The following is a 27,527-nucleotide window of genomic DNA, read 5'->3' on the forward strand; positions in this document are numbered from 1 at the left end:
ATGTTTCACAGATGAGACAACTGAGGCTCAAAGGGTCCGGATGATTTGCCTACCTCACCTGGCTGGTAGCTCCAAATGCTGATGCCCATAAATACCCTTCGAACCACTCAGCGCTGTTACCTAAACCCTTCATGACAGCCTCGATGTTGGTTACCCCTCTTCAAGCACACAGCTTGACGTGCACCAGGCACTCAAAAACTAAATGCATGAGTGGATACCCAACAACTAGAGCAAAGCCAAGCAATGTGGTTGCCCAATGATACACTACAGGCGTTTTAAGATATTAAGCTGAAAGCCACATTAGATGAAAATGCAGAACTTCTGTGAGAAAGCCGCAGCTCTAGATCTTAGAGACAGGTCTCCACCTGTTTGGCATCAGGTACCCAGAGCTGCCAACTGATGACCCTACCTCCAACCTCTTCCCACCTCTCCTCAGGCACCACCTCAGGAGCCTGCAGGGGCTCCTGTGGGGGTCCGGATCTCGCCTCCCCAGAATGTGCCACCTTCGCATGCAGATTATTTTGAGCTGAAAATAATTAAAGCCCAACAAGCTCAGGCAGAGTTTGGTACGTCCCCCTTTCCTGCCTAAAGTCATTCAGATAGAAAAATCTGCTTCAGGAAGGAAACTCTGGCATGTTTATTCACCTTAGCACATATATGGATGAAGTGTGGCAGACGGAAAGGAGCCAAGCAAAAATCTGTTCCTGTGTCCCATTGTTTCTGGGTGACCATGCAGGAATTTATTTGCAAGGTGTTTGCTCTTTCTCATCTACCTATGAATTGCCTGCCTCGCCCTCCTTGGTCCAAGATGACATATATACCTCATTTGGCCAGTCTTTGGAACTTTCATTTGTTTATGAATTCCCCATGCACACATGTTAAAATTTAAATTTGATTTTTTTGTTAACCTACTGTATGTCGTTTAAATTACTATACCAGCCAGAAGAACTGACCGGGTAAGGGAAAGCTTCCCCAACCCCAACACTGCTCTGCCCACCCACCACGCACCCACGCACGCACACACACTGTCCACATTGCCAAAACCAAATTCTTGACCCTGGCTTTCAAGGCCCTATCAGCTGACCAAATCCAGCTTTCCCTGAATTACTCACTGACCCTGGCCTTTACTGGCCTCTTCCTCCCACCCCACAGAACCCTATCTCCTTCATGCTGCCAGATCTAGCCTTGCCTCATGTTGGCTCCTAGTGAATATTGGTCACTTTTCCCATTTCCCAGGTAAAAAGGGCAGGGTTTTTTAAGTGGATTTACATAACATTCATTTGAACCTATGTGATAACCAAGTTCATTAGAAACAGGCACAATCAACAGGGAGCCTCACCATCAGAAGCCTCTAATTTGGGCTCCCCAGTATAGAGGCAGGAACTGCCTATGCAACCCATCCAGTCTGTTTTCTGGCCTGAGGGGCCTTGAGTTCCTGGGACTCTTCCTAAAATGGCCCCCTGGGAGGAATCCAGGTAAGCCTGGGCTCTGATGCCTGCCCGTCTTTCCTTCCCCACCTAGCCCCACCCCAGATCTGTCCCAGGAGCTGGCAGGGGTGGGGAAGACCAATGAAACTTCAGGTTCATTTTCAAGCAAGTACCCTCTTCTCTCAGGGACCCAGTTTTTTCATATGTGAAAAAGGGCGAGGGGTGGCAAAACTGGATCAGAGGAAAATGTCAACAGAAATAACTTCCCAGTTGGAAAAGGTTTTCCCGTAAGTTCTCATCAAGTATATCCAAAGCCCCTTCTTGCTGGGACACTGCAAACTGTCCTAACAAATATACCTTGGCCATTCCCCAGGTTGATGTTCACAGATTTACCTTGTTGCAACATCACGCTGTACGTACGTACGGAGGTCTCAGAGTTGCTGTAAGCAGTCAGCTCCCAGCGAGGGGACTGTAGTTGTTTGCAATTTTCCACCAGAATGAAGAGTGCTGCAAAGAACAATCTCGTATAAGCATTTATCTTTGTTCTGAGGTTATGTCTCACCATAGATTCCAAGAAACAGATTTACTGGCTTAGAAGATATACAAATTTTAAATTCTGATACTTACTAGTTGAGAAACTTTACATGGTTCTCAAACTCTTTGTATTTAGGCTTTACCTGAGAAATGTTTACGGTGCATAATCTTGACACATTACCAATCTAGCTCTACCTCCCAACTCTGCCTTTCCCCCACCCCTCCAAGAAATCTGGGGGAGGACTCCTGAAGCTGCTTCCAGGTTATCCAACTCCCAGGTGGCTCTGCTTAAGGCTAAGGGAGGAAGGAACTTCTCCCTTCCATTTGTCACAATGTACTGCATCTAGCACAAGACTGGAGGAGCCCTAGCCCAGGGGGCTGCTGCTGGTGGTGAATTTACGAGGTCTCTGGGCTCCACCCCAGGTCCCCAGTGGCTTCCCTGAAATGAACATAGCCTGGTTCTCATGCACAAGGTGTCGCACCAAGTGCCAGGGACAGTCACATCCAGAGTCACCTGGCTGCACCCATTTTTCCTTCTGGGCGCCCCCCCTTCTGAAGGTCCCTGCCCCACACATGCTCTGTGATCCTAGTGACCAGGGTCCAGTGGTTTGACTCTTACCTGAGACTCCCCAAGCCTCTCTTTTTCTCTCAGAAGGCTGTGGACCAAGCACCACTTCCTCAAGAAATTGTTTCGGGCTCCTACTCTGGGCCTCAGTTTCCCCATTTGTGAAATGAAGAGCCTTAGGCAATGGCACTGACACTTTAGGTGCTGCTGTGAGGAGAGCAGTATAGCAGACTAGGTTCTAAACGTTTGCAGGGAAGTCTGGCTTCGATGGGGAGTCCAGGTGTGCCTTAATGATCATTTAATCAACACTCTAATTGGCTTATGGCCTATTTGGAGGAAATTCTATTTTTGTTCTCAGAGTTCTCCATTGTTAAAGTGCAATTAAGACTAAAAGCCATTTCAAGGTTGATTTCCAATCTCAAGGGTCCTAGATATCTGGGACCAGAAGAGGAACTAGAGGCCCAGAAAAAGGCTTGCCCAGTATTATGCTCTTTGCTGGGCTGGCCAGGGTTTGCACAAAGAACCACCCCCCAACACCCCAAGGTCCTAAAGGTTGGTCAATAGATATTTCACAGTGATACAGAGAGCAAAGAGCAGAGAAGAGAGTGCTGGCAGGTTTGGGGAAGACCAAGGGAAACGTCTTGGAGTTGAGTGCTGTGGGCAGAGTTAAAAGAAACCAGCCAGGAGAGCTGGGAGCTTCTAGACTGGTAGTCTGTGTCCTCTAGGGGCCTGTCTCAATGGAGTAAGGACAAAGCCTCCGCTGTTGATCCATTTGGGTTAAATGACACTGACTGTGTGACAAGAGCCTCTCTGCAGCTCATGGGCAAACCAGAGTCGGATATATGACAGCACCTACCCCATAACCCGGCATAGACCAGATGCACCCGAAGTGCCTTGCTGAGCGTCTTGCGTTAAAAAGTACTTCAGCATTACCTCCTCTTACTTCTGACCGGCCACTGGTGTGGCAGACCCTGGGTAGCCTTCCTACCGGCCTCTGTGGGCAGAACAAGCATCGCACTAAGAGCCCAGTACTTACCAGCTAGGGGTAAACCCCTGGACTAACTGGGCCTCAGTTTCCTCTCAGTACAATAGGTACAATCATACCGGTGGTGGGAGATCCTGGTGGAGTGAGCTGACTTAAAAACATCAGGCTTTCCATTATTTCTCCTCCAGGCAAAGACCTCCATCCCCAGCGTGGAGCACACAGTAGGCGCTCCGGAAATGCTTTCCGAAGGGAGGTACTGGCCACTTCCTGCCCCCAAGAGAACTATTCGGAGTCTGGGTTCCCACCATTGCTCTTCCGAGGCCATGTGGCATTCCTAAGGGTGGGGGGTGGGCGCAGGAAGAAGTTGCCCTCCTGGCTCCGCCCCCTCCGGGCGTGGTGGGCGGGGCAAAGCCCCTCGCCGCCGTCAGCCCGCCCCGCGGGGGGTGGGCGTAGCTCGCCGCGCTCCTCACAAAGTTTGTTTTCTCCCTCCGGGCGGGTGGGGGAGGGCGACAAGAGCGCTGAGGGGAGGAGAAGGGATCTGACGTCAGGCCGCGAGGTGCTTTCCAGCCGCGAGCTGTCAGGCCGAGTGTCAGGCCCGGCAGGTACGCGGCGCGCTCCCCCAGCGCCCCCCCGCCCCCTGCCAGGACGCCCCAGACCGAGTCCAAGGCCGCGTGGACGGAAAAACCGCTCGGAGAAGTCAGTGCGGGGCGCAGGAGCCAGGCAGATGGGGGTGGGAGGCGCGCGGACAACTTGGAAAGTTTTTTTCTGGGCCGGGCGGGGGAGGGGGCGTCGTCTTGGCGCGTGCGATTGTGGGTGTGTGAGCTCGGATGTGTTTGTCCCGACCGCGGCGTGCTGGCGGGGGTTGTCTCAACCCCCGGGAGGAAGCTCTCTCGGGGGCCTTTCGGGGGACCCAGCTCCCTGGGATCCCACCCCGGGAGAAGGGCCGCCCCTGCCCCGGGCTGGGGTGAGCGCGCGGGGGGCGGGTTTGTTTGGTTTCAAAAGTGCACGTTGCTAACCGCCGGCAGCGCCCCCCCCCCCGGCGCGGCGGTGGTGGCGGGGAGGGGGCCACTGAGAGTGACAGCTGCGGGTGGGGGCAGCGGGAAGGGCTCGGAGCTGGGAGGGTTAGGGAGCCCGCGCGAGTTCCCCTTTCCTTTGGAACAAAGGAAAGTCTGTCTCTGAGGCATCTGTCACTCCCAGGCGGGCCACGGAAACGGGGCGCGTGGGGCCGGCAACCCCAAGAAAGTTTGTGCGCGTCGGGACCCTCGGGCAGGCTGAGCGTGAGCAGAGCCTCCCGCGGGAAAAGCGCGCAGTCTCCGGGGGAGGGGGCGGCCAACATGGAGTCTGGGCTCAGGGCTGAGGGGGGGCGGGCGGCGCGGAGGTGGGAGCCCAGCCCCCTCCCCTCCCCCTCCGGGCCGAGTTCGGAGCACAAAGCCGAGCGCGCAGGCTCGGCCAGCCCCGCGCCCCGAAGAGTCAGCCAGCCGCGAGCAGCGGGGGAAGGGGGTGGGAACCAAACTTTTTCCTGCCCAGGGACAGACACGTGAGTTTTCTTTCTTCCAGAGCCTCTGCCCCTCCGGGATTGCGGGCCCGCGCGGGGGGCTGGAGCGCGGAGTCTGACGCGGGGTGGGGGGCTGAGGGGTGCAGGCGCCCCGAGCGCAGGCCAGTTCCCCACCGACCTGGGAGCCATGTGCTCCGACTCGGTCTGGGCCGCGGGGGAGGCTGCGCGCTTTGTGTGAACTGCTGGGAATGCAGCGCGAGTGCGCGGACTGGGGGAGTGTCCGGCCGAGCTGAGGCAGTTGTCAGAAAGTTCGTGCGGGAGTGGCTACCAGTCGGCTTTGTGGAGCGTGTAGGAGGGTGCACCGGGTGTGTGTCGAGAGGGTGCTACTACTTCAGGCCAGTTAGGGTAAGAACTGATGGCTAGTGTGATGACGTCTGGAGTTTTCGGTTTGAGAGATCGTGAGTGGGCGAGTCGGTTGGAGTTCTTGGGTGGGTGTATATCCAGGAATTCGGCTCGTTGCGTGGGTATCAGTTCGTGCTGTAAATAGGATTTGTAAACTACATGTGTGCTTTATTTGGTGAAATTCATGGGGTTTCCGGGGGCTGAGCGACAGGTTGGAGTCAGTTACCTATGTGCTGTTAGAGAGTTGCCTGATGAGAGTGTGGGGTGTGTAGTGGGAAACCTCCCTGATTGTAAGCAGGCTGGGGTGCAGGACACCTTGGTGGAGATATCTGTGTAGACTGAGAGATCGTCTCCACGGGCCACCGCTGGAACCCTGCAGACTGGAACTTGGCTGGTAGCCAGGGTGGAATTTGTATAGATAACCTTGAATAAACTTCTCACAGCCTGCCACGGCTGCATCCCTGAGCCCAGATCCCAACTGCCCTAAACTTCAGAAACCTGACCTCAGAGAGCAGTCGTTTTTTGGTGCTCTCCGAGGAGTGGCACCTCTAGCCAATGCCTGTCTCACCTCCAGGTGGCCTGGCTGGGAGGGTGGACCCTTCCCTCGAAAGCCTGGCCTAGCCAGCTTAGATATCTGGGCGCAGGCCCAAATCCATGAAACAAAACCTGGGAAATGCCAGAGTCTGTTGGCCCAGCCTGCTGGGGAGCTGTTAAAAGGCTGAGGAGGGAGGAGCCTTGAAGATTCTGGCATCTGCTTGGCCTGGAACTTTTGGTTTTAAAATGTAAATCTCTTTTGCATGTGTGAACAAGAATTCTGTCAGGGGGCTGAGCAACCGGAGTGGGGCTGTCTAGGGAAACACCTTTCCTTTGAGGAGGGGAGGATGCTTGCCCAAGGTCACACAGCCAAGTTGGAGGGACCAGAGCCCTGTCTTGCTCATTTATCTGGTTTTCTGAGGATTTGATTCTGGGACCGGGCCAGGAGCTAGATGACAAAGGGAGAATGTCTGAGACAACCAGTAGGGTTGACTCTACACTCTGCAGGGTACACAGTAGGTGCACAGTAAATGTTGCGTGGATTGCTGTAGGACCATGGTGATTGATAGTTTCCTGACTCTTCACTGGGTCTTGGGAGACTTGGGAGGCAAGATGGTATAGAGTGTGGGGGTGGGGGGCAGCAAAATGCCTTGGTCCAAACAATAACCTGAATGTTAGTTTTTTTCCATAGCAGCTTTTTTGAGATATAATTCACAAAGCACAGAACTTACCAATTTAAAAGGAACAAACCAGTAGTTTTTAGTACAGTTGAAACTTGAACTACATGAGTTTGAACTGTGCAGGTCAACTTAATACTGGAATTTTTTCAATAAATACCTGTACTGTTTTCCATCTGTGGTTGGGAGCCCACAGATACAGAGGGCCAACTGTATGCATTGTTCTCCGCCATTTTATATAGCGGACTTGAGCACTGGGGGTTCCTAGAACCAATCTTCCTTAGATACCAAGGGACAACTAAGTTTAGAGGGAGTCAAACGTTATTCGCAGTTTTTCGAGTGCATGGGGTTTGGTGCCTCTGACCCCCACGTTCAAGGGTATATTCACAGTCAGTTTGAGAACATTTTTATCACCTCCATATCCTTTAGCTGTCACCCTTCTATCTCCCTCTAGCCCATTCTGGACATTTCATAAAAATAGAATCATATAATGTGTTCTTTGTGACATGTTTCTTTCACTTAAAGAATGTTTTCACATAACGTTTTCAACGTTCATCCACATTGTAGCGTGGATCAGGGTTTCAGTCCTTTTATGGCCAAATAATATTCCACTGTATGGATAAACCTCATTTTGTTTATCTGCTCATCTATGGATAAACACATGGGTTGTTTCCACCTTTTGCTATTATTACGATTAATGTTACTATAAACATTTTCGTACAGCTTTTGTGTGGACAAAGGTTTTCATTTCTTTTGGGTAGATAACCAGGAGTGAAATTACTGGCGCACATGGTGATTCTCTTTAATGGCCATAGTACCTTGGGCAGCTTTCTTTATCTCTCTGGGCCTTGGTTTACTCATCTATAAAATGATAATAGTAGTGTCTCCCTTACAGGGGCTTTGTGAGAATTGAATGAAATAATAAATGTAAAGTGCTCAGAACAGAGCAAGGAAAACAGACGTCAGTGGTAGCTGCAACTATTTCTGGTCTAGTACTGCTTATTAATGAGCTGCCATTTATTTCAGTAGTCATCTACCGGCCCCATGAAACAGATGCATTTTGGATTCATTCCTTCTCGTTTGCCCTTACTGTGGTATGGCCTGAGACTTTTTTTTTTTTTTGGTTTGAGACTTTGAATTGCAATTCCCCCATAGTTCTGATGTTCCAGGCTCTAGTAATAATGTGTTTGGAGACTTAGGAAAAGGATGAGAGTGCATGGTAATCATGTCTCCATCCCCTTTGTCACTTGCTCCAGGCTTGCCCGAGGTCCAGCCTAGCCCCTAGACACCATGTCAGACAGTGATCTGGGCGAGGATGAAGGCCTCCTCTCCCTGGCAGGCAAGAGGAAGCGCAGAGGGAACCTGCCCAAGGAGTCGGTGAAGATCCTCCGGGACTGGCTGTATTTGCACCGCTACAATGCCTACCCCTCTGAGCAGGAGAAGCTGAGCCTTTCTGGACAAACCAACCTATCAGTGCTGCAGGTAAGAAGGAGACCTGGGTTCCAGTCCTGTCCCAGCCCTGTCACTCACTGTGTGGCCTTGGGCTGGTCACCTCCCTCTCTGGGCCTCAGTTTCTTCTTGGGCCAAATGAGAACACCCATTCTCCCAACCTCGGGAAGACAACATGAGGTCACTGCAGCTAGATTTCAGATTTCAGAGAGTTCTGAGGTGGCAAGGAATCGTTAATGTCAGGGTTTCATTATTAACATTGGAGGCCATGGGAAGGCGAGAAGACGTCGAGTTCCTGGGATCTGGCACCCAGGCCCAGAACGGTGCTTGGATGGCACCTTGATTGTAGGGGGCAGCTGGTGATCTGCAGAGTGGTTAAAAATTGAGTTAGAATCACGGTCAAGGAACAGGCAGAAGTCAAAAGTTCCAGATTCAAAACCCACTTCTGCCACATAGAAGCTGTGGGCCACACCTTGACTTCCCCATCTGTATAGTAGGCGTTACAACCCTCCCCTGCCTGACCGAACTGTTGTGAGGAACAGATTCAGAACTGGATGTGAAATTGCTTTGAGCACACTCAAAAAATCGTGTTATCCACTCTTTGTCAGGGCAAGATATTTTCTCCTTTGAATTGCCCAATTGCTTACCTACAGGTACTTTTGCTGTTTTCATGATGCTGAGGCAGGACACCCTGGACTATACCACACTGCCTTGCCTCCAGTTTGGCTCTCATCTACCTGGGAGACAGCCTAGTAAGGGCCCACCCTGCTTCCCTTTCCTCCTCTGTCCTTTCCTAGCCCATTACTCCAATCCGTGGTGCAGTCTCACCCTCCTTCCCTTATCCCATTGTGAACCTCCCAGGTCTTCTCAGCTCCTGTCCCTCCATGAAGCCACAAGGTGAATATTAGGCCTCAGAACTTCTGTCACCTGAATTATACTGGCTGGGTGCTTAACTGGAGTCTACGAGAAAGGCTTTAGAATTACAGACCTTGACTCAGATCCCATCTTCTCCACAAGAGGAAGCCTGGACCTTGGCCAAGTCACTGCCTCTTCACTGAGCTTCATGTTTCCTCATCTGAAAAAGGGAGATGATTGTAGCACTTTCATAGCATGTAAGGAAGAGGGACCAAGAAGAATTCAAAGTTCACTGTGTGATGTTTGGCACAGACTGGGTGTTTATGCTCTCCTTTTCATCTTCATCCCTACTAGATCATAGGTCTTGGACCAACCCCAGGTGTCTAGCAGTGCCTAGCATCTTGCAGTATACCACTGAGCACCCTGCTGTGTCCAGCTCTGTGCTGGGCAGAGTTGGGATCCCAGAGGGGAACCAGATTGATTCCTGCCCTCAAGGAGTATCAAGTCTGGGATGGGATAGCAGGAAAGACTTGGCCTCTGATGTTTGCAAAAAGTGATCACTGCTGGGACAGAAGGCAGTAAAGACAGAGGGCAGGGCTTCTGAGCTGGACTGGGGCCTCAGAAGGCCTCCCAGAAGGGGTGGGCTTGAGCTCACAGGATGTAGAACAGCATAGGTCAAAGTCTGGAGGCTGAGAGAGCCAGTATTACCTAGACAGCCTCGTCATTGGCCTTCCTGCCTCCACCCTTGGTCGCATGTCAGTCCATTCTCTTGGAACACAAAATTACAAATCCGATTTTTTCACACACTCCAGGGACCCCAGTGTCCTCGGGATAGAGTCCAAACTCCTTGGGAACTTAGCAGGCTCATCTCTCAGTTCTTCCTGTCTCTGGGACCCTTGAACTCTAGGCCTCCAGGCCTCCTCCCTTGGCTTCTTCCTTATCTTTCCGAACCTGGCTCACTCCATTTAAGCATTTTCTCTTGAAAGTATTCTCTGAACACCCCCAGCCAAGGTTTGAGGCCAATGCTGTGTATTTCCACAATGCCACATACCAGTGCTGTCAAAGCGCTTGTCACACTGTTGAAATTGTTTTTTGTCAGGGACACTTTCTTAAATCTGAGTAATGTACCAACTCCTTTTGAAGGGGTGTATAAAAGCCCTTTTATAAAACCATTTTTAAACAAAGCAAAAGTTTACAAAAGAAAAACAATACAAGTAAAGAATAATTTGCTTCGGATGTCCCAAAAAGAGAAAAAAATAAAGGGGACTATACCAACTCCTCTTAAAATAGGTTTTTGAACCTGCCTCACCCCAACATGTTGGTTTGAATCATTTCTATTATCATATCACTTAAGCGTGTACAAACATAAAACTGGGTGAACATGTCTTGCACGTAACTATAAAATAAAGTTTTTCCAAAGTAAACTAATGTACAAAGTAAGTTAATGCAAGCATCTCACTGCATTATTTTTAAATGGTGGATGGTATTTTGTCTACCGGGCTGTGGTATGTAGTATGACAGAGGCACTGACTCTGGAGTTGAGCAAGTCTGGGTTGCCAGAGGCCATGGTGCTCTTATAATCAAGAATGGAAACAAAACCAAAACCACAGCATTCTTGTGGAGAACTGGTGAACCCCTAGGACAACTATCTCCAGACCTTACTTAGAGAAATGTAGATCTAGGGCAAGAATCATCTGCTGGGGACTTTTGAAGAAGGACAGGCTGGATCCCAGCATCCCGTAGTGGGATGGGTTCTGGTGGCGGCCACCCTGCTCTAGAGTCATGCTGTTAAGCAGTGGGGGCCACCTGGCACTCCTTAATAGAAACTGCATCATGAATTCCTAGCCATACACCTCTGCTTGGAGGTCTCAGCAGGCATCTCAGGTTTCCTGATTGATAACTGATAACTTCTAGGTGGCTCCTTCCCTTTCTTAGGATTCCACTTTATAGCCCTTTCTCAGCTCATTTGATCAGTCACCAATTCCTGTACATTTACCCCCAATATATTTCTGGAGTATGGCTTCTTTACTACCCTGGTCCCAACCTGTCATTGTCCCATCACTTATCAGCATCCCCTCCCTGCACTTAAAACCCTTCAGGGGCTCCTGCCAACCTAATGACAGCATCACCTCTTCCCTGTCTGCACAGCGGGTTTCCTTCCTGGAGCCCCATATTCCTGCCACACTGATTAGTACCCTAAACCACTCTACTCCCACCCTGGCCAGCGAGACTCCTGACCCTTAGAGGAGCTATGCTTTCCCAGAGCACCAGGCCTAGGTCAGCATTTGGACCCTGGACTGTAATTGCCTTTAAGAACACCAAACTCCACAGGCCTAGTCTCACTTATCACTGTACCCCAGGTGTTTAGCTCAGTGCCTGGTATCTGGTAGGTGCTCAGTAAATAATTGTTGAAGTGACAGAAAATGAAGATAAAGCGTTGGAAATGTCAACAGGCAGGACCTCGGGAGTAAGGAAATGTGGCTCTTCAGTCTGGAAAAATGGTCCTAAGTCCTTGGAGACATCTCTCTTTCTTGTATTTAACATTTAAAATTTCATTGTTTATTTAAAGTATTTGCAACTATTCATAAAAGAGAATATTCTAATGTACCCGCGGTACCATTCACCTGGCTTCAGCTAGTAATAATAACATTTTGCCAAACTTGTTTTCCTCTCTCCCTGGGGACATCTCTTTTGATTGTCTCCTTCACCCGCCCAAGGAACAATCTCATTAGCAAGTCAATGAGTCATTTAACTAACTGGTTTGCTGGTACTTGCCCTGGGCTGAGCGGTAGGGAGGGTGAGACTGCCCCCCCAACACACACACACACACACAAAAAAAGGCATTTATGAAGGATTTTCACAGGTCCCTGTGACCACCCCCTCTAAGCCCGCTTTATTGCTGTGGTTTCTAACTGTTCTAAAGGCCTGCCTGTTAGGGAAGGAAGGTAGTAAGCTAAACGTGGCAGGGAGGGTCAGGCTCCATTCCTTCACTCGAACACTGATTGGGGATATGCTCTGTGCCAGGCCCAGTGCTGTGTGCTGGAAACAGCTGTAGAACAGGCAGTATTCCTGCCCTCCGGTAGCTGCCTGAGGGGCGAGGGAGAGAAGACATTTAAAAAACTAAGAATTCAACGTAATTAATTATCAATGCGCGGTGCCTGTAGGAAGTTTCTCAGAAAGCAGCATTTGAATGGAGTCCTGACAGACTGAAGGAATGGGGCCTCGGCTATGGGGAACAGCGAAAGAAAGGAACCTGGTACAGAAGCTGCAGTGGCCTGCCTTGTGGCAAGGGGTGTCCTGGCCCGGCTGCTCTCCTTACTCTGGCTGCAAAGCTAGCTGCAGCCCTCTGGGGACTCTCTCTCCACCTCAAGGCACTTCATCTCTATGTCTGTTTTTTGAGCTTCTGCGTAAGCTTTTTTTGCTTAAAGGATCAGCCCACAAAGACAAGTTAAAGGAGTGGATTAAACCACTGATTCCTAAGCCTGGATGGCAGAACTCTGGGGTGCTTGTTTAAAAACACTCATTCCTGACTCCAGCCCTCCCCGCTTCCCCCGCCACATCTGCAAAGCAGATGAAAAGTAGCTTTTCTTAAATCACCCTCAAGGTGATTCCAATACAGCCAGCTGCCTTTAAGAGCACCCAGATTTGGGTGGTCACAGCACAAATGGAGGTACTGTGAGTTGGGGAAAGGTCCATGCTTTCACTTCTCTCCCCTCTTTTGCTTCTATCTTTCACAGCTGAAAAGACATTAAAATTAAAGCACTTGTGTCGCCTTCTTCAAACGCCCTGCTCTGATTCTCATGACCTTCATCAGCTTCCTGGTGCCCCTCCACTCCAGGCTTGCCACAGTTACCTACCCCACATGCTTTCACCTCCTGGCACTGATTAAAAAAAAAAAAAAATGACAGGCAACAGCCTTTCAGACAGTGCCCTGTTTTATGATAGAGACAGGCTTTCAGGCACCCAGTCAATTCTGCCATATCGATCATAGAATTCACCTTGGCATTTTCCCTACCCCTTCCCCAGGGACCTTGAGTGGGGGCAAGTCACATGCTCTTTTCCTGACTTAGGCATGGGTCAGGCAACTGGAAGAGACAACAGAAAATCCCGATAGCCCATTATCACAGCTGGCACTGGTGGTGCACTCAGGCTTCCCGCTCTTGTGCAGTCCCCCTCAGCTGTGCATTTCTATCAGATGAGAAGACAAAACAGTAAGCTGCCAAGTTTTCTGTGGACCTGGGTGAGTGTGTAGAATATGTTGGGGTGGGAGGGGGTGTTTTTCTGCTGTTCTCAGAATTGTAAGCCAAAATGGGAGGTGCAGCTGGGGGCTAAATGCCCACACAGCTGCTAGTAAACGCCCAAGACTGCTTTCTCAACAAAAACACTCGTCCCTACTTCGCTTGACCCAGGTCGCTGTGATCTGTTTCTGCTGCCTACAGCAGTGAGGTGGAAAAGTGCAGAGCTCTCCTGTAGCACAGGTAGCTGAAGAGGCAGCTGCGGGATGGAGGAATGAAAGCATGTGAGCAAGGAAAAAGGGCCTCAGGCTGACGGATTCTCTTTAGGCCTTTCACCTGTCTGTGCTGGTTGCCTGTAACCAGGCTGTCTGGACCAGATCCCAGCCTTTGTAATTGTGACCTTGAGTAAGTTACTGAACCTCTCTGGTCAAGGCCTCTGTTTCTTCAGCAATTCAGATAAAATTGGAGATCATCACAGAACCTGTCTCATAGGCTGTTGAAGATTAAATGAGTAATGAGATGGAAAATGTTCAGAACTAGCACCTGGTATGTTTCGTGTTCAACAAGTGTTTGCTTTTAGGATTATGAAGATGATGATTCAGCTATCTGTTCTGTACCTCTGTTTGGAAAGACCCAGCAAGGCAGAGTAAGAATAGCAGTAGGGCCCTGAAGCCCAGAGAACTGAGCTTGAACCCCGGCTTTGTACTCAGGCTGTGTAACTTAGGCAAGTTCTTTCGTCTCTCCTTTGGGGATACTGTTCAATACCCTTCCAGGCTTGTATGTAGATTAAATATAATGCAAGTGAGTTGGGGGGCATGATAGGCTGGTATCCAGATGCTTAGTTTCCCTTCCTTCATTGCACCCAGCTGTTGAGCTTCATCTCTCCTTGAGGATCCCCAGCAATTCTAGCCAGGATTCAGCTCAGCCAGTGTCTGCTGATGCCTGCTGTTATATATGTGCTCGGTTTACTGGGGGGACTATAGTGGTAAAAAGGGGTAAATGAGAACCCCAGGGGCAGGGTCCTTCCAGGCAGAACTGGAGAAGGGAGAGAAGGGCCACAAGAAGGCTCTGGCTCTGTCCTTCCCAGGAATTTTCCCAGACTGACAGGGCCTGGGTCCAAGTGCTGTCCTTGGATCACTCATGGAATGAATTCAGCTACAGCCTGCTGGGCAGAGACCGATGCTTACTCCAGGCACCAGCTCCTGTCATAGGTGGCTATCCTTTTGGCTAGGGAGAGATGGCCCTTGGGAAGATGGTACCCAAGGACTTGCCTGGGTATGGGCCAAGAAAGGTGATAGGCGGGGTAGAAACTGATACAGGAGCCCTGAGGAGAGCTGAACCTTTGCTCCATTCAGCAAACATTAGAGGAATATCTTGAGGAACATTGAACATTACTGCAGCCCACACAGTTCCCAACATCCTAGCACATGGGAGGTGAAGGAGAGGGGGTCCTGTCTTTTCTTCCTCCTATAGCAGCCAGTTGTATGCTCTGCAAGTATCTCTTGATAAACTGAGAGGAGAAAAGAGACAGGGCCAGGAAAAGGACAAGGACCTAGAGTGTCAGAATTTAGGTCAAGATACTGTTTAGGCCTTTAGTGTTTTACCATGGTGTCCGGCCTAGTGAGATTAGCCCTGCCTGCTGTTAGTTCCTTAAACCAAACCCTTTCCTGCCTCAGGACTTTGGCATTTACTGTTTCCTCTGTCTAGAACATTCTTCCCTCAGCTTTCCGAGTGGCTGGTTGGCTTATCCTTTAGGTCTCAGCGTTCTCAGACCCCTTGTCTACAAGGCCTCTCTTATCTTTATATACTACCCTTTTGTGCCATTCTCCAGAACTAGGTGGACTGGAAGCTCCACAGGGCAGAGTGCACGTCTGTTTAATTCACAAAGGTATCACCAGCACCAAGAACTGAGCCCGGCATATAGGTAATAGCTCAATATTATTTGAGTGAGTGTGAAGCCTTGAAAGGGGGAGTGTAACAGGAAAGTGAGAAGTTCTACTTGACTGTTCTGGTGAATAAAACAAGCTGGGTTTGGAGACCCTGTGACAGCTTGCGAGAAAGATTCAGAGGAGGGGCTCCTGCTCCTCCAGATCCAGGGGCCCAGGCTTGGTGATCCCTGGCTGGAGGTGGAATCCTGTCTGACTTCTCCAGGCTGAGCTTTATATGTTCATTAGTAAAATGGGAGTTGATCAAACTCAGTGCTGACATAACTATTAGAAGAAAATTGTGTAGCTGTACAGTGCTCAGTGAATGGCAGCTATTGGTAATCTCTTTTAAGCAGAGGCATCTAGAGAGACACCCGGACTGTGGATACCTACTAGGCCCACCCATGCCCCCACCTGGTTTCTAATGTTTCTTCTCTCCTGCTACTTCTGAGCTGGCTGAGTAGTTATGAGGCAGCGTTGGTGGCCCTTTTTATGGAGGGCGAGAGGGAGAAGGACTTGTAAAAAGTGATAGGGCATTCCGTTTGCCTATTTAAAGGAAGAGTTAATGTTTTAAAACATGTTTTGTATTTATGAGCTTAACCAGCCATGCAGCCAAGGAGCTGTTTTCTAGTCTAATCCATAACCTTTTAAATAATGCTCAGGTGGGCTATGGTAGGATCAGTCTTGCCACATCTCTAGGCCATCAAGAGTAAATGAAAGAAAAGTGGGTATGGGTGGTTGATCTTATAGATGGTCAAGGATGCCTGCTGCTCTTGGGTATGCAGAAACTATTCACACTCTTCCTGAACAGCTGTCTGCCCTCATGGTATCATTCGTTCATGTATGAGGAGAAACTGCCAGGCTGTCCATCCACCATAGGTGAACAGAGAGGTGTTTTGACTCCATTTCCTCTGCTCTGGCCCTATTTCTAATACCCTAGATCAGCCAACACTTAGAGTAGGCATTCTCCAGGTGGAGAAAGAGGGCATTCCCTGAGAAAGGAATGTGATGTGCAAAAGGCACGAAGCTTATTTATTTATTTATTTTTTAAAGCACAGGGCCTTTAAAAAAGGCTGGTGAGCAGTTTGCACATGCTGTAGAATACAGGGCTGGAAATATAGACCATGATAGGGAAGGGCTTAACACTCAGGCTCAGGTGTCTGGACTGGAGACATGGCATTAGGAGACATGGCAGGAATGAGTCGTTGCATTTTAGAAAAAGAAGTGACAACCAGTGAAGAGGCTGAATTGGAGAGCCATGAAGCTGGGGCTGTTCAAAAGAATCCAGACAGATATGGGTCAGTGTGCTAGAATGTCTTGGTTTTGCAGCATGATACTTAACAGTAAAAATTTCATGCCTCATGCATAGGTCCAAAAAGATTGATCTAAACAATCAATTAGACGGGCATGGGGTCAAGGTTAAATGGTAGTTTACCTAGGAGCATGTAGGAAATAAGATTTAAGGATGTTGGCTGAAGGCACACATTCAGCTGGAGCCACTGATCCTGGTTTTCCTTGGAAACAATCATTTTCTTCTACTCGACAATCTCTTGGTGTCTTTGCGGCCTGCAGCAAGACTCTGCTCTAGAAACTTAGGAGTGAATCACCCTTGGCACCAGGTCCTCTCATTTCCAGTTTGCCAAACAGACCAAACATTTGTTATTTTGTCATCTCCCTTAATGTAACTTGAACTACTAACCCTTCTCCCTGCTTCCATTCTATTCTCCACTAATCAGGTTGCTCCTTTGCTTAAAACCCTCCTGTGGCTCCCCATTGCCCTTAGGATAAAGAATGAAATTCCTACTATGACGTAACCTCTAGTTACCACTGAGCTCCAGCCATACAGGCCTGCCTTCCCTGCAGTCTGGTTCCACCTGCCACAGGGTCCTTTCAGAGGTTGATCCCCCTAAATCGAATGTTCCTCTCCCTTCCCACTTCCCACCTAACCTGCTGCTCAGCCTTCAGATCTCTGTGAGCCATTTCCTCGGAATACCGGCCCGAGCCCACAAAGACTAGATTGGGTCTTCCCATTGTCGTCTCCAGCAGCACCGTTGCACCTTCCCTTCATTGGCTGAATCACAGTTGCAATTTTATATTCATTTGTATGATTTCTTCTTTAACTCTCTCTTCCCAGCATGAACCTCTCTGAGGATTGGGATTTTGTCTGTGTTTGCTGCTATATTCTGGGGCTGGGAACATAAGTGCTTCATAGCTGGTTTTGATTGAGTGTACTGATGATGGTCTCCTACACTCATTCCAGATATGTAACTGGTTCATCAACGCCCGACGGCGACTTCTCCCAGACATGCTTCGGAAGGACGGCCAAGACCCCAACCAGTACACCATTTCCCGCCGCGGGGGTAAGGCCTCAGATGTGGCCCTCCCCCGTGGCAGCAGCCCCTCAGTGCTGGCAGTGTCTGTACCGGCCCCAGCCAGTGTGCTCTCCTTGTCCATGTGCTCCATGCCACTCCACTCAGGCCAGGGAGAGAAGCCAGCAGCCCCCTTCCCACAAGGGGAGCTGGAGCCTCCCAAGCCCTTGGTGACCCCGGGTAGCACACTCACGCTGCTGACCAGGGCCGAAGCTGGAAGCCCCACAGGTGGACTCTTCAACACACCGCCGCCCACACCCCCAGAGCAGGACAAGGAGGACTTCAGCAGCTTCCAGCTGCTGGTCGAGGTGGCGCTACAGAGGGCTGCTGAGATGGAGCTCCAGAAGCAGCAGGACCCGTCACCCCCGTTACTGCACACTCCCATCCCCTTAGTGTCTGAAAACCCCAAGTAGGCATCTGCCAACAGGGGTGCTCGAGGCTCGAGCCAGCTGTCCTGGGTTTCTGTTTTGGTTCCCTTTCATACAGAGGGTTTTCTCTGGATCACTGCCAAACATCAGGATCATCTCCTCTGTTCAAGAGGTCTTCAGCAGGAAGATGCCAGCTGGTGTCACTACACTGTGATGGGGACCTCTCTGCTGACCGCCGTTTCTCCAGGCCTCCTCAGTAATGAGACCAAGAGAGTGGAGACAGGCATGGTGCTGCTGCTACTTCTCCAGAGAATCCGCAGGACACCTTTGTCCCAGGCTGCCTTCCCGGGCTGGGCACAGGAAACCTGCCAAGTTCAGACCTACGCTGGGTCCAAGTTGCCCCTGAGCCAGCCTCTTTTTGTTAAGCCAAGTGTGAACATTCCAAGTTCATAAGTGTGAACAAAAGAAAAGAGGAACCCAGCAGATGTAACAGAACCAACTCCAGTTGAATGTTTAGGTTTTTGCTAAACTTTGTGTTTATTTTTCCCTTTTTGCTGTGGTTTGCGTTAATGAGGGTAGTGAGCCCAGTTGTGGGGAATAAGAGTGCACCGTGTGATGGAGTCTAATGAACTGAGAATGATCCACCACTACAACTGGTGATTGTTTTACAAAGAAGGAGTATTTTTATTTTTGAGACCAGCCGAATCTCTGCAAAATTCCAAATGGTTGTTTTATTGTTGGTTTGGTTTATTCTCAGCCTCCCTCCCTGCCTCCCCCTCTCAAAAAAAAAGGGAAGGAAAACTTATGGGCTTTGACTTTTCTGCATCAGGCACAGAAAGGGATAAAGCTACAGCCAGAGAGAGGGTCCAACAGAGAATCTGACCAAACCTAGGCACAGAGCAGAGAAGGATGATAAAACCAGAGAGGTGTTTTTTCTATTTTTGTTTTTACTGTATTTCGGGGGGTGGGAGAAGTAAGCTAGACTGAGGCAGTGGGTTTTTTTTTTCCCCTCTTATAATGTTTTCCCTTTTATCCTTGAAAGCTTTGCCCTGCAGCCTGAGTTTTAGATTCCTTTAGTAACTTGGATTAGTGGGGCCAGAGTGTCAGAAGCTCTGGGTACCTCTTACTTGGAGAGAAGTGAGCCATCTACTGGCAGCTTTTCCCACAATGGTGGCAGGAAGCTATTCCTGGAAGAAGCAGGGAATAGTGCCCCCAGCTGGCTGAGGAACTGCCTTCCAGAGAAGGCTGGGCTGGAAATTAGGAAGCCTGGTCACAGTGTCTTTGTGTTGCACCTTTAAATTGGAGTTGCAGAGGCCCCTGCCCTGAACTTCACAGTGAAACAGATCACAATTGGTCTTATTCTCCCTCCCCATTTTTTATTTGCTATTTCATTGCTGACAGCAACATACCCCATCTTTATATATCCTAAGAAACACTAATCCTAGGTTATTATTAGCTGGAATATTTTTGTTCTGAATAACATTGTTACTGGGCCAAAAAACAGGTCAGGAACCCCAGCCTGTAGTTTCCTGAACTTGCCAGGTCAGGCACAAGGGGGAGAGTTACTGGGTGTTGGCTGACTTGTGTGGCGTTGGCCTGGAGAAAAGGCAGCAGTGTGTGTTCTGTCCTTCCTGGGATGATCTTTGAAGTCTTCAGGAAGACACCCTCAATTCTGAGTGGCTTGGCCCACCCATGGCTGTGGGAGTGGGATTGGTTATTTAAGGAGAGGGAGCTTTGCTCTGAGTAGGCAGGTTTCCTAGACTCTTGCCTCCAGCCTCCCCCTGTGCCCTCCTTGGATACCCTAGGGTGGGGGGTTGGTGATCAGGGACCCTCACCCTCCTGAGGCCCAGCTAGGGAAGAATGAACATGGCAGCTTCAAGAGTAGTTGAAGTTGCTTTTTGCCCAGCCTCTTCCACCCCACCCATGTCTGTGAGCCCAGGTCTGGTGTGACTGTTGCAAGATGCTTGTAGCAGAGGACTCTGGAAGTATATTGGGCTGGGGTGGGACTTTTTCTTCCCACAGTGCACTGAGCAGTGGAGGTGGTGAGGGGGGCAGGAGCCATGCTGCTGAATTCTGGTTGGCATTCCCCCCTTGTGCAAGATAGGGAGGCTGTGGGTGGGGCAGCCTCTGCTTGATTTGGTTGTGAGATAAACCTGGAGAAGCACAGTTATCCCGTTGAATAATTTGAGCAAAAAACTACTGTAAATAACTTGTTGTCTTTTGTCAAATAAAGTTGTTTTGGGTTTTGTTTGTTTTGTTTTGAAAAACAGAAACAGGTTGATCCACTGTGACTTGGCCTAGCCTGGAGATGGGGCAGTTACAGAGGCCTTACTCTGCCTTAACTGTTCTCACCTTCCCTCCAGTAGCTACTTCTAAGGGATGTATACTCTATCCTTACTTGCTGGGCCTCACCTCTGTTCCGTATCCCATTGATCACAGTGTACAGGAGGCATATGCATCCCAAGCTGGTAACCCCACCACCACCCCCAATTAGGAAAGAGCATGGCTGCAGTTATGAAGCCAGCACAAAAGCAGAGATGAAAGGGATGTTCTAGTCATATGAAACTAGTAACACCTCTGGACTTCACTAATACATTAGCTAGTAAATTCCCCTTTTTGTTTAAGCTAGCTGCGGGTTGCATTTCCGTTATGATGAAATTGACTATACAGTGTAATTGCAGCCCAAACCACAAAATCAAGGTCTGCAACAGTAAACAGTCTTACTAGGGTCTTATGGTCTGTGCAGTGTTCATTATCTCTTAATTTTTCTACACAGTCACAAAAGAAGTGAGATGCCCTTGTTACTTGCCTGAGCTTGGCCAATATTAAGTGGAGCTAGGATGTGAATTCAAGTCTGTCTTGCTTTAAGGTCACTCAGAACTACCCAGACATTGAACCTAGTGATGAGCAGTTCACAGCCCACTGGCATCCAGCTAACATGGTTTGGGCTAAGCACTAGAAGTTTCTGCTGAACCAAACTGGCTTCTTGATTTCTCCCCAGCACACCTGGAGAGAGGATATCAAATCTCTCACAGGTCACTTGCCTTTAGGAATTCAGAGACAGCCTCCCTGCTCAAGTTCCCCAGATTAAAGAACTCCAACTTGGCCATTCACCCAAAGTCCTGGTTTTCCCACTTCCCTCTGTCAGTATTCCTCGAATTGGACACTTGCCTTGGGGCTTGGCAGAATAAGACCATGCTGGAAAGGCTACTCAAAATCGGTTTAATACCCAAAGAACAAACCAAAAGTATCTTCTGCATCAAGTTTCAAATTGAAGAGCTCAGGTGAGTAAACACTCTAGTTAGTGAAAGCTGACAGGGACAATGTGGCAAGGGCCCCTCCTCAGAAGCTAAGAATGTTATCAAGACATCTACCTTTCCAGGAACAGTCTCTTAAAGAAGTAAATGCATTTCTGCTCCCTGGCTTGAGTATTTGCTATTGGGTTGGCTATGTATTATCAGAGCCCCTCTCTGTGCCCCCACTCTTAACATAGGGGCCATGGTGATGCTTTTAGTCCTTGGGTATCGATGTACTTAGACCTTGTGTCCAACAGTAAGAAAGGAAAGAAAAAGTGATGGAGGGGTGTTAGCTGAGGTGTGCCTTGAGACTGATGGTCAAGGAAGGCAGCAGCCTCCTTTCCACTTTTGGAAGTGGTAATTTTTCCATGGACCCAATTCAGCCCCATGAATAAGAATCTCTAGGGTGGGAATCAGGACTCTGGATTTTAAAAGTACACTCTAGTTTGGAAGCTGACAATGAGAAAGCTCCCAGAAGGCAAGGGCCAGGTCTGCCATGGTGTGGCTGTGACCTTACTATGTTATCCACTGGAGCCATGGAGAATAAAGTCTGGAACTCAAAAGGGATGTGGAAATAGTCATCACTGCTATCAGTGTTACTAGTTTCTAAAGCACTTATCTAACCCTGGGTTCAAATTCTGGTTTTGTTACTTCATTGGCTGTTGTGACCACAGGCAAGTCAGTTCACCACTCCAAACACCAGTTTCCTTGTAAATAAAATGGTAATACTCATCTCTTAGAAGGATGAAATGAGACAATCCATTTCACTTCTATTTTCTATTGTTATCTGGCCTCTCAGCACAAGGCTAGAGGTAAAACAGAACAGTTAAAATAACTGGCCCCATAACACACAGCTTTTAAGTGGCAGAACTAGGACTAATTACTCAGAGAAGTAGTTCTCCAGCCTTAATATAAATCAAGATCATCAGGAGAGCTTATGAAAATGCAAATTCTAAAACACCACTCCCAGAGAGTCCAAGAATCTGTACTCTTCACTGCTGCCACAGGAGATTCCCCTACTGTTGCTCCAGGACCCAATCATTTATCATCAGGACACTGATTTCCTGCCAGAAGACTGCGGAGGTAAAAAGACAAGCACCTCATCTTTCAAAGTTACAAGATAAGAGGAAGAATAGTACCACCAACTAGTCCCCTCAAATCAACTGACTTCCCCTTAGCCCCCAGGAGTCTGTGGTGGCCTGAAAGTCAACTGTTGCTTCCTAAGACTGTCATTTTAATTACATAAGCAATCCACATTCACTATAGAAAATTTAAAGGTCAAAAGAGAGGACTTCAGTATAGTGGTTAAGAGTCAAGCCAGCTTTTGGAGGAAAATAAATACATGTAAAACATTTAGCAAAGCTGGCAACTAGTAAGGGCTCAATAAATGCTAGTAAAACATTTATTTTAAGCAAAAAGAAAAGATCAGGATACAAACTCAGACCTCTATTTAACACAAAGTGCTCTTGCCATGGCTCATGGTTTTTCCCCCAAGGATTCCTGATTTCTGTGATTCCATCTATGTTTGGGGCCGCGGCCTTACCTCTCAGAGCACACTTTCCTCTCCAAACTCTACTACAAGTAGCTGGCAGTAGAATAGAGGTATTCAGCTGGGAGGATGTACGGGCATACCCGTTTCATTAAACTTCGCTTTACTGTGCTTTACAGATGCTACATTTTTTACAAATTGAAGGCAAGACCCTCCACCAAAAAGATTATGACTCACTTTATGGTGGTGGTCTGGAACCGACCCCATAAGATCTCCAAGGTATATCTGTACTCACTCCCAATGCTGACATCATGTGTTTAGTGGTGCTAAAAAGCCCCAACCTCACAAAGGCAAATGTGTCCTAATTCCAAATTCATCTCTCCCACTTCCAAATCTGACTTCATCAAGTTCTTTTCCATATTAGACCACCCAGGATGTTTATTTTAACCAGATGGATGCACTGAGATTCAGCCAGATTTCCCACTTCTTAAGATAAGGAAAGCCTTGGTTGAAAGCAGAGAAAGAACAAAGCTCAGTCCCATGGATACCTTCTAGGCAGGGGCTCTCCATCATATCCTCCCAGCGTGGCTTTTTCTGCTCCTAGAAAGCTAAGAGGGTAATACAGCTCAGGTTTCAAATGCCTATTAAACCTCTAACTTGCTGTGTGACCTTGGGCTGGACTGCAGGATCTGAGGACCCTTCCAAATACAACTTTCCATGACACCCTCCTCTCCGAGTTAAAGTCAGAGCTTCACAATATAATACAATATGACATATAAAGAATTAACTCTTTTGGGGGAGTGGATAAAGATCGTATCTGCTGATGATATAATCACAGATGTAGTAATCTTTAAAGATTCCACAAAAAACTACTAATAAGTAGATTCAGCAAAGTTGCAGGATACAAAATTAGCACCCTCAAATCAGTTGTGTTTCAATACAATAACAATGAACAGTCCAAAACAGAAATTAAGGAAATAACATTTACAATAGCATCAAAAAGAATAAAATACTTAACTCTATCAAAATCCCAATGACTTTTTTTTTTTTGCAGAAATAGGAAAACACATCATAAAATTCATATGGAATCTTAAGATACCCCAATAACCAAAAATATGTTGAAAAAGGAGAATGAAGTTGGAGGATTCACACTTCTTGATTTCAAAACATAATCCAAAGCTACGGTGACCAAAAACTGTGTGGTATTGGCATAAAGACAGACAAATAGACTAATGGAATAGAAGAGCCCTGAAATGAACCCTCACGCTTATGGTCAAATTGAAATAACACACAAATCATACTGACCAGCTTAAAACTGGTTCTGTTCCCTTAAAGCGGATCTGTGATTAATACAATCCTTGAGCTGTTTTACAGAGAGAGCACAGAACATGTGCCATGCCACCTCCAGCTGCACTCAGAACAAGCCTCACCCCTTCCCACAGAACCAAAGGATGGGGACATAACGGGAACTTGAATACAGGATCCCTTTCAGAAGCAAAGGGCCCGTTGTCCACGAAGATTCAGTGCTGAAGCCCCTTACCATAAACACCAAATCCCAAGCCTCCAATTAAAACTTGTCCCTAACGCCTTAAGAACTGCCCCATACCCTGGATAAGGGAGAATGATGTGGTCTCTGATCTCCTTGTCTAGCTGCCTGACAACGAAATCTTTTCTTTGTGAAAAAACTGTTGCCTCAGACTTCAGCTTTTCTGTGTCCCATGGGCAATAGACCCACCAACTTTGTCCAGTAACAAAATGATTTTCAACAAGGGTGCTAAGACCATTCAATGGGGAAAGAAAAGTCTTTTTAACAAATGGTGGTAGGAAAACTGGATATCCACACATAAAAGAATAAAGTTGGACCCTTAGCTAAAACCATATAAAAAAGGGTTAAGAAGTACAAATTGCTAGTAATAAAAATAGTTACGGGGATATAAAGTACAGCATGGGGAATACAGTCAGTAATATTGTAATAACTATGTATGGTGCCAGATGGAGACTAGACTTTTCATAGTGATCACTTCATAAGGTATATAAATGTCTAATCGTTATGTTGTACACCTGAAACTAATATAATATTGTATGTCAACTATAACTGAAAAATAAATTTAAAAAATTAACTCAAAATGGATCAAGACCTAAACATAGGAGATAAAATTATAAAACTCAGAGAAGAAAACAAGGGAAAACCTTGATGACACTGGATTTGGCAATGATTTCTTGGATATGACACCAAAGGCACAGGCAACTACAAAAAATTACGCAAACTGAACCTCACCAAAATTATTATATCCAGAATACATACAGAACTCCTAAGACTCAACAACAAAACACCAAACAACCAGATTCAAAACTGGGCGAAGGTCTAGAACAGACATTTCTCCAAAGATATACAAATGGGCAACAAGCACATGAAACCACGATGAGATACCACTTCACAGTACCTGTTATTAAAACAAACAAACAAACAAAAAAGAAAACCAGTGTTGGCAAGGATGTGGAGAAATTGGAACTTTTGTGCACTTTTAGGAATTTAAATGGTGTAGCCACTATAGAAAATAGTACGGTGGTTTCTCAAAAAATAAAAAATAGAATTATCATATGACCCAGCAATTCCACCCTGGGTATATACCGAAAGAACTGAAAGCAGGCACATGAACGGATATTTGTACACCAATGTACACAGACACACTATTCACAATAGCGAAAAGGTGGAAGCACCCCAAGGGTCCCTCAATAGATGAATGGATAAACAAAATGTGGTATATACATGCAATGGTCATTTAACAAACATTTAACAAAGTTATTATTCAGCCTTAAAAAAGGACATTCTGACACATACTACAATATGGATATTTAAGAGGGTATACTAAGCGAAATAAGCCAATCAGAAAAGGACAAATACTGTGTGATTCCACTCTCATGAGGTACTTAGTCAAATTAACACAGAAAGTAGAATGGTAGTTGCCAGGGGCTGGGGGGTGGGGAGAATGGGTAGTGAACAGTTTAATAGGTATGGAGTTTCATTTTTATAAGATGAATGATTCTGAAAAAGGATGGTGGGGATGGCTGCAAAACAAAGTCAATGTATTTCGCTGTGCCACTGAACACTTAAAAATGGTAAATATTGTTATGCATATTTTATAGCAACTTAAAAAATATTTTTAAGTTTTAAGAAAGAATTAACTCCATTTTATTCCAATTTTCTTCATCTTTGGTGCCCCCATCAAATCTGTCTTTAGTCTCCCACTCTGATTCAGTCCTCCAAATAGCAGCCAGAATGATCCTGCTTAAGAAGTAAACCTGAAAAGTGAAGGCCCCTGCTCAAATCCTTTCTGTGCCTTCCTCCTCCACCCTTGGGATAAAAACAAATTCTCCAGCATGACCCTCTCTTTCCTTCCCCAATTTGTGGCTTTATTCCTTATCTTCAGCCCACAAGGTTTCACCTCCTGAAATGCTCTCTCCCTTTCCCCTCCTTTTCTCTGTCTTAACTCCTACTCTTCCTTCAGAGCTGTCTTCCCCAACATCTCAGATCAAATTCTCCATTACAAATCTTTACCGCTAGACCCAGCAGACTGAAAACTTACCTTTTCTGTCTTTGACCATGGGCTAGATACTCTTCCAACATTCTTTGAGAGAATGATCAGTTTGTCTCCAGTGCAGCATGCTACCAGGGAACCTGGAGAAGAGGTTTTATACTGATGGTACACTTCTAAACAGGAGTGAGCTTCACTGTAGTTAGCATATGGGAGGGAAACTGGTTCAGAAAAGAGGCAGGGCCCAAACAAACAAGATCCACGTGAAAGTAAAGACTAAAGATGTGCACCCGTGTCACATATATGGCCCTCTCATCAGGTCCAGACAAAGTAATGTCTGTTGCAGTGTTTATCACCTCTGGGGGCCACCTGCACTTACTGAAACAGGATCTTTGGGTTGAATTGTGGTGGAAAACACCAATATAGTGTTCTGAAAAAGCTCTCTAGGAGATTCTGTTGTTCACCTAAGGTGGAGAACTACAGGTGAACACTGACAGGTATGCAAAGGATGTTCTTTGTTATTCTTTAAGACTTAAAGCTTAAGGTTAAAAGTACAGATTTTGGAGTCAGACAAACTCAGGTACTAGTTGAGTGATTCCGGGCAAGTTACTCTAACCCAACGCACAGAGAAGTGATGTCCCTTGGTCTCAACATACTGCATAGCACAGTGCCCATGACACCACCTGGAGAGCTTATTAAAACGCCGATTATGGGCCCCGCCCCTATAACGTCTAAGAAGCATTTACACCTCTAAACAAGTTTCTAGGTGATGTAGGTGCTGCTGGTCCACAAACACATTTTGTGAACCACTGACCTAGCACATAGTGAGGACACAACAGATGAACATTCAGCCATTCTGATACCTAATACAATATTTTCTCTACTTTTCCCCCGTGAGGAGTCCTCAGCTGGTTCCAACTTGCTATATAGCCTTAGAAAATCATTTCCCTTCTTTGGGTTTCAGGGCTCATTTGACAGAAGAGCAGGGCAGGATGAGACACTAACTTATTACAGAAAAGAGTTAACATCCTGAACAGGTCCTACGGAACTGGCAGACTTAAGAGAGAAAATGAGCAAGGGCTAAATCCTGAGAGGCAGCCTGGAGTTCCCGGGGAGCAACGGCTTGAAAGGACGACTCGAAAGGACGCCTCGAGAAAACCAGGGTCGCGTTTTGCCTCGCTGCTCTAGGGGACAAGCTGGGGCGAACTGGGTGACGCTCATGTCCAACCTCCGCTTTCGTTTCAGACACCGTTCTTCAGTCTCCACAGCACCCCCTCGTGCTCGTATTGTCGTCCCCACCAAGATTGTCCCTTCCCTCTCACCCTACGGCGAGCCTGGCAGAAGCTTGCCGTCACTTCCTCCATGCGTATAGCGCTTGCGCCGAAG

At 47.6% G+C, this 27,527-nt stretch overlaps 2 protein-coding genes and 2 long non-coding RNA genes across 11 annotated transcripts in view; 2 read left to right on the plus strand and 2 right to left on the minus strand.

Annotated features, from left to right (window-relative positions):
- Positions 1–5,222, minus strand: part of LOC120603617 (formin-like protein 5) — a 45,601-nt gene extending 40,379 nt beyond the window's left edge. The window contains exons 1-3 of one of the 4 annotated variants that reach the window (XM_039864276.1): positions 3,563–5,222; positions 2,581–2,733; positions 1,821–1,934 (exon numbers count right to left, since the gene is read on the minus strand). In XM_039864276.1, the coding sequence (XP_039720210.1) occupies positions 4,209–5,195 (987 nt within the window). In that variant the 5' untranslated portion in view covers positions 5,196–5,222 and the 3' untranslated portion in view covers positions 1,821–1,934; positions 2,581–2,733; positions 3,563–4,208. Of the gene's footprint in view, positions 1–1,784; positions 1,935–2,580; positions 2,734–3,562 lie in introns of all 4 variants that reach the window. The other 3 variants (XM_039864277.1, XM_039864273.1, XM_039864274.1) reach the window with 3 other exon arrangements.
- Positions 3,979–18,594, plus strand: TGIF2 (TGFB induced factor homeobox 2). Of its 5 annotated transcripts, none has more exons than XM_039864280.1 (3): positions 3,979–4,113; positions 7,876–8,101; positions 17,344–18,594. In XM_039864280.1, the coding sequence occupies exons 2-3, from the start codon at positions 7,910–7,912 to the stop codon at positions 17,863–17,865; spliced, it is 714 nt and encodes a 237-aa protein (XP_039720214.1). In that variant the 5' UTR covers positions 3,979–4,113; positions 7,876–7,909; the 3' UTR covers positions 17,866–18,594. The 5 variants fall into 5 exon arrangements, with proteins under 5 accessions (XP_039720214.1, XP_039720213.1, XP_039720216.1 ...); XM_039864279.1 differs by having other exon boundaries at positions 4,071–4,207; XM_039864282.1 differs by lacking the exon at positions 3,979–4,113 and adding an exon at positions 4,341–4,475.
- LOC120603624 (uncharacterized) lies at positions 8,306–27,500 on the minus strand. The gene is made up of 4 exons (XR_005653047.1): positions 27,370–27,500; positions 26,193–26,284; positions 9,057–9,143; positions 8,306–8,432 (listed from the first exon to the last, which is right to left on the minus strand). It is a non-coding gene; the product is annotated as an uncharacterized LOC120603624 (long non-coding RNA).
- On the plus strand, positions 8,428–10,343 carry LOC120603628 (uncharacterized). Its single transcript, XR_005653051.1, has 2 exons — positions 8,428–8,820; positions 8,930–10,343. It is a non-coding gene; the product is annotated as an uncharacterized LOC120603628 (long non-coding RNA).
- Positions 27,501–27,527: the final 27 nt, after the last annotated feature.

Source organism: Pteropus medius, unplaced genomic scaffold (genome assembly GCF_902729225.1).
Source record: "Pteropus medius unplaced genomic scaffold, Ma_sr-lr_union100, whole genome shotgun sequence".
NCBI classification, from domain to species: Eukaryota; Metazoa; Chordata; class Mammalia; order Chiroptera; family Pteropodidae; genus Pteropus; species Pteropus medius.

Coding starts and splice junctions, on each gene's coding strand:
- TGIF2 (XM_039864280.1), top strand. CDS start 7,910: ATGTCAGACAGTGATCTGGGCGAGGATGAAGGCCTCCTCTCCCTGGCA. Junction 8,102..17,343: donor CCAACCTATCAGTGCTGCAG/GTAAGAAGGAGA, acceptor CACTCATTCCAG/ATATGTAACTGGTTCATCAA.